The sequence below is a fragment of the Papaver somniferum genome, chromosome 6 (genome assembly GCF_003573695.1).
Source record: "Papaver somniferum cultivar HN1 chromosome 6, ASM357369v1, whole genome shotgun sequence".
Classification (NCBI taxonomy): domain Eukaryota; kingdom Viridiplantae; phylum Streptophyta; class Magnoliopsida; order Ranunculales; family Papaveraceae; genus Papaver; species Papaver somniferum.
In genome coordinates this window covers 16,021,999-16,028,444 of record NC_039363.1, presented here as the reverse complement: position 1 = coordinate 16,028,444, position 6,446 = coordinate 16,021,999, and the positions used below count along the sequence as shown (strand labels likewise).

General features: G+C 35.6%; 1 protein-coding gene across 1 annotated transcript; it reads right to left on the bottom strand.

Annotated features, from left to right (window-relative positions):
- Positions 1 to 1,629: 1,629 nt before the first annotated feature.
- Positions 1,630 to 4,365, bottom strand: LOC113285488 (putative receptor-like protein kinase At4g00960). Its single transcript, XM_026534367.1, has 7 exons — positions 3,476 to 4,365; positions 3,225 to 3,362; positions 3,007 to 3,128; positions 2,712 to 2,922; positions 2,385 to 2,616; positions 2,134 to 2,284; positions 1,630 to 2,038 (listed from the first exon to the last, which is right to left on the bottom strand). Exons 1-7 carry the CDS (start codon positions 4,320 to 4,322, stop codon positions 1,730 to 1,732), a joined length of 2,010 nt encoding a protein of 669 aa, XP_026390152.1. The 5' UTR covers positions 4,323 to 4,365; the 3' UTR covers positions 1,630 to 1,729.
- Positions 4,366 to 6,446: the final 2,081 nt, after the last annotated feature.

Sequence of the window (6,446 nt, the reverse complement as noted above, 5' to 3'; positions counted from 1 at the left end):
TTTTGATGCGTCATGTTTATGATTTACAACTAATCTTTTAGAAATCTACTTTGGAAAAGACATTGAGTCAATATTTTATTATTATTAGGCTATAATTGTCTAGAATAAATATATGAATCACATGAATGAGTTTTATGGTGTAATCCTGAGTCCCAGTCTCTCATAATACTGCTATCATATTCTACATATTTTCAAGTTTACTAGAATTAGTTCTAAAATCAATCTTCACAAGTTTGAGAGAATCGAATATCTTATTTACCGGTATCTATAACCATATCAGTCGCGCAGGCCAAAACTCCCTGCTGCGACACTGTAGTAAAGTGATCGGGTTTTAAAACTTAAAACTCATCAGGAAAATGCATGTAGATTTTCCTTTCCAAACATGCTTTGCAAGTATGATGCCTTAAACGTAGATTCCACGCTGTTCCAACTTAGTCTTGTTCCGAGAAGTGCAACGTCATAAAGTCTAAAGATGATAAATTTGCACGTGTCACTGGATTTGAATCATTTTCAAGCATAAGAAAGATTTTAGACTTGCACGTAACTGCAAGCTTATTTCCATGCCATTTCTTTAGACCTGTCAATGGATAACCTAATATCCCATATCTATCCGAGTTCGTCAGAACCGTTAGGATATTATCCTAAATTTCAGATAACGGATATTCTTACTTTAATGAAATGGATACAGAAAGGGCATTATCATATCCTATATAGGATAATCTCCGATATCCGTTAAAGAATGCATATGCTTTTTTTTTTTTGTAATAACATATTTAGTTGTTAACTTAGTAGCATATGAAAACATAGAAATAAAAATATTATGTAAGAACAAAAATACAACTAGTTCATGTTGTGAGAAAAGCGGAGAATTTTTTCAGATCTAATAAAGAAGATTTAAGTTTTATGTAAATCTGATTTAATGTAATAATTTATAAAGTGAAATTTTTGTATGTGATCAAGTTATTTGGTTTTATTTAGTCAAATTTTCCTAGGGTTTCATTATTTTTTGTAATTTGTGAAATGTAGAGAAAGACTAAATAAGAATTTAAATTATTTTTATTATAACGAAATATTATTGGATATCCGAAAATGTTATCGATACAAATACAAAAAATATTTTTGAATATTCGTCGGATATTATATATTGAATATCGAATATCCGATAATTCTTATCAGATACGGATACAGTATTTTAGAAGCCGTATCCGTTCCGATAAATATCGTTGACAAGTCTACATTTCTTTGCTTCGATGCGGCACTGAGATGAAAGCATGCACTGGTCTTACTCGTGCCAAAAACAACATTCCCCTCAAGCCTATGTGACATATGTTACCATAGGGTAGAACCTTTTCTAGGAATATAAGGTTTTCATGAAGGTGTCCTAAGCCGCCGTGCAATCACACGGGTTGACATCTTAGCATTACATCGAGTAAAAAGAAAAAGCATTACATCGAGTCTGATTTCATGCACACTCTAACCAGTGGCACATGATATTTCAACATTATTTTTTAATTTAATTTCGGAGTTGGGTAATGAGGGAAGAGATTCATAGCATACGAAGTGGGATCATATGGATATGATAACTACTTAATCAATCAAAAATGAACATATCAAATTAGCACTCTTTCATGGAAAATAATCCATATATGTATACTGATTACATTCAGTTATCATCTCTCCTTAAAGGTCAAGTTGAACTCCCAAATGTAGTTTGGCTAATAGTACATGGTCATCGAGGGTAAAATTCTGTCATTGACACCTGATTCACGCTTATGTTATCACCATCTTCAGAAGGTATGTTGAGTTCTGTTTCACCGCGCAATACAAATGTAGATGGTGCTAAAGGTGATGGCAGAATGACACAGTGGTTATTCAGCATATGAATAATCCACGCCATTGTAGGTCTATTAGCTACATCCTTTTGAGCACACAACAACCCAATTTGGATGCATCTCATCACTTCGTTTGGTGAATAACAATCTCTTAGTGATGGTTCCAACAACTCCACAGATTTCCCCTCCTCCCAAAGGCCCCATGCCTACAAAATATGGTTAATTTCTATGGTTAGCGTTAGTGTGCAGTAATAAGTTCATTTACATGTCCAAAAATTACACAAACAAAATTCATACTCACGTAGCTTAAGACATTCTTAGCACCATCAAATCCACCAAAAGAATTACTCCTCTTTCCGCACAGGATCTCTAAAATTAACACACCGAAACTAAAGACGTCTGATTTTGCAGAGAATTTACCATGCATTGCATATTCTGGAGCCATGTATCCACTGCAAAATCCAGTAACATGTATATGGAAGATTTCTTTCTGCAGAGTGGTCATATTTATATTGTTGGGAAGCATAATTTATGAATAGCTAGAATACTTACAAAGTTCCACAAATCCGTTTTGTGCTGACTTGATTTTGATTCACCATCCTAACCATTCCAAAATCTGAAATTTTGGGGACCATATCTTCTCCTAATAGTACATTGCTGGCTTTGAGATCTCGGTGAATAATCTTAAGTCGAGAGTCCTCATGAAGATACAGAAGTCCTTTAGCAATGCCTCCTATAATCTTGTATCTCCTTTCCCAATTCAACAATGCGCGTTTAATAGGATCTACACGTTCAGTATTCAACAAGCGAAATGCGGTATGAGTTGAAAAGTTATTGCATTGCGAATGATAGAAAAAGATAAAAGGAAGGAAGCCAAACCAAATAAAAACTGATCGAGGCTTCCGTGCTGCATAAATTCGTACACGAGTAGCTTTTCATCTCCATCTAAACAGAAGCCTAGAAGTCTTACAAGATTTTTGTGTTGTAGTTTCGCCAATAGGACAACTTCATTCCTAAATTCTTCTTCACCTTGACCAGAATTTTCAGACAATCTTTTCACAGCTATTTCTTGTCCATCTGGCATTGTACCCTGACAAATGCAACAAATGGGATAAACTGAAAAGTGCGTGAAGTTATAAAGCCACACCTGAATACGCAATCTTATTGTCAGTACCTTATATACAGTACCAAATCCGCCTCGCCCAAGCTTATTGGCATCTGAGAAATTTTGCGTAGCCGCGCCTATCGTATTGAATTTATATTGCAAAGATTCAGCACTTTGAATCTCATCGATATCTTCATACATAAAAAAAAAACAAAGAACTAGAATCAAATTACTAAGCAATACAAATTTCGGAAAAAAGATCATATTCCTACAATAAGAAAGCTTACCTTCAATTTTCCTTTCGAGTACTTTCTTTCTTCTCTTTACGCAGAAATACAAAATGATTATGATGGATAATACTGTTGTAATCACTGAAGGAACAACTATAATGATCAGCAGCACTTTACGCGAAATCTTTGGCTTTGCTGCAAGAACATGAAACAATTCACATAGTAATTCAATAATCAATAATATTGTGTTCTTCTCCTAATTAAACCATCTAGCTAAAACCGCCGGATGTACGTATTTAAATGCTTACACGGTGGTGGGTTCATAATATTAGGGGATGGAAATGGCGGGGAAGTTGCGTTGGGTCCATAAAAACGATATGTCTCATATCTAAAATAGCAGCTCCAACAAATAACTCTTCCACCTACTCGCCCGCTAAACGATTTTCGATAATTATCCATTATCCCACGAAGACACTGAGTGCAATTCTTAACTGATAAGTCAGCAGTGCAATGAGCTAGCCCATATATTTTCTGTGAGCTCGAAACGTCTATGCTTCCAATACCATACAAATTTCTATTTGTTGAAGAAGAAGTATTGGAGACGCCATTAAAAGCAACTTTTTCCAAAATATAATTCTCCAATTCATCGAGTCCTGAATTAAACTCATCCGGGTTTGTAACGGAATTTGCATTAGGGAGTGGAAAGTATGGACTATCTCGCATGGTTGAGAAGTATGATTGATCGGAAAACTTTAAAGCGACTATTTCTTTGTATGTAATAACTGCTTCTTTAGAGTCTGGGCAGCTTCGCTGTACTTCTTTCACGGCTAAATCAACAGTAGATCGACAATCTTCTAGTGTGATATCACCTCTGCACTGATAATTTCCATAGGCGGTATTAGGCTTTCGACCGACTGTGTCGTTGTAATATCCATTGAGGATAATGGTTTTGTTGAATGAATTTGTTAAAGAAGACAGAAGAAGTTTAAGGTTTGACCGATATGTATTAGAGGTGATATTATCTCCGGAGCACAAGGGAAAAATATTACTCGTATCAATCTGAGCATTAGTTTTCAACACATAGCAGTACTGTATGTGGTTGAATATGAGAATTGTGGAAAGAATTTTGATCAATATCTGAGAAAAACTACCCATACTTCTTCTTCAGAATTTTAAGAAAGAATCTATTAGTTATGCCTGTTCTTGAGTTGGTGTTCAGACTTAAACAATAAGGTCCATATCAAGCAAGTCAATGAGTGGAGATAGTCAGATAGTCGTATGTTGAACAATCCTTTTTTTTTTTTTTTTTTTTATGTTTGGTAGATGATGAGCCTAGCATCATTATTTGATTCTTGATTCTTTATAAGATAGTTGAAAATCAACACCACCAAATTGTGAGTCTTGTGACAACCTTCTTTGAAAATTGACAAACAATTTCTCATATTTTTAATTATCACACAGGTAACCTGCAGGGGCTGACGCTTAGCTCAATGACAGCATAACGGAAGGAAGATACTATGAATGGGGCTGCAATGCGAATTCGAGGTTTTGGCATGCATGGTCATGGCCCCAACCGTGTATTGATGCACTTCAACGAGATGAGTTGCATGATGCAGATCCAAGAACATACTTTTTCATGGATCGATATACTACAATCTTGATAATACCTTGCAAGTTTCAAAGATATAGAAGAGCTAACTGTTGGGTGCAATAATCAAAAATAAGGAAAAATCAAATAAGCAAAAGTGAAAAATCATGAACTAGTGAACCCTTAGTGACCTTTAGGTCCTAAGTTCCAGTAATACCAAAACCATCAAAACGGAAATCACATAAAAAGCGCAGGAAATACCATTTTAGGCAGCGGTGTTCATGAGGTCTTGAACCTTTGCTTAGTGAGATATTACCGGAATTACTTGTTAGAGACAGTGAACTATGTCTTGAACTGCTAGCATTTGATGTAATTCGCGATAACAACCACGGGTGATATCTCCAAGGTTGCTGCCAAGCTCGTGTCTTTTTGTCCAATTTGGCCCTGGACATATCCCGTTTCTCAGAATGCTCTAGATAATCAAAGCCCATATTCTCATAGGAAGCGGACCACTTCCCCATTCAGATAGGTGAGTTTCCATAAAGAGTGTTACTGCTACACCCCACTTCAATCTTAAATTGAAACTATAGAACTCATTAAGACTTCTTAAAAGTCATCCTTCACATGCAGTCACACTATCACGTCTACACCATAGGGAAGGGACAGATAATAAAATTCTCTGATAGTGTTTACCTTTACCCACCAAAAATTAGTTATCTCATTCGAAACCTTGATCTTGGGATCTCCAGTCAACAAGGTTGAGTATCCTTCATGGAAAGTTTAATTTATGAGCTTAATCCCCTTCCCCTCGATGCATTTGTAACTATCTCTTGGGATAAACCTTTCGTCAAAGGTTGCGCGATATTTTCCTTGGAATTTATCCAATCAATGGAAATAACGCCGATTGAGATTGGTTATTTTCAGCTTTAGCTATTATAGCTTGGCTAACACAATGTATAGATATAGCTGGCACAGGCCTATGCCAGAGAGGAATGTCTTCCAAAAAGCATCTTAGGCACTCGACCCCCTCTCGTGATTTATCTAACTCAATACTCTCAGATTCCATAATGAATTGAGAAATATATATTTGTTTGTAAATCTTCCAAAAACAAACCCTCATGCGAGAGTGAAACATATCCACTCGTAGACTTAGACTCCTCTGATTCAACTATCCAGTTTACATCACAACGTCCCTCAAGGACAGCAAGATACCTTTCATAAATCAAATAAAAGGTAATAGAGTATTTTAGGTACCATAATACTCTACTCAGTGCATCTGAATGTTATTGCTCTGGACTACAATTATATTTACTTAACTTACTCACAATATAGGCAATGTCTGGACTCTTACAGTTCATTAAATTCATCAGACATCCTATAACTCTTGAGTATTCAAGTTAGGATTCTCCATTACCCTTTTTTTCTTGATTCTACAAGAATAATCGTACAGAGTACAAGCAGGCTTACAATCACACTGATTGTATCTCTTAAGCACAAATTCAACATAATGAGAATGACTAAGACTACATATGTTAGATTATTTTCTAATCCTCATCCCTAAGATTATATCAGCAGGGCCTAAGTCTTTCAAGTCAACGTTCTCATTCAGCGCATGTTTTTAGTGGAATTAATCACATCTATGTTTGTATCAAGTATAAGCATATCATCAACATACAAGCATACAATCACAC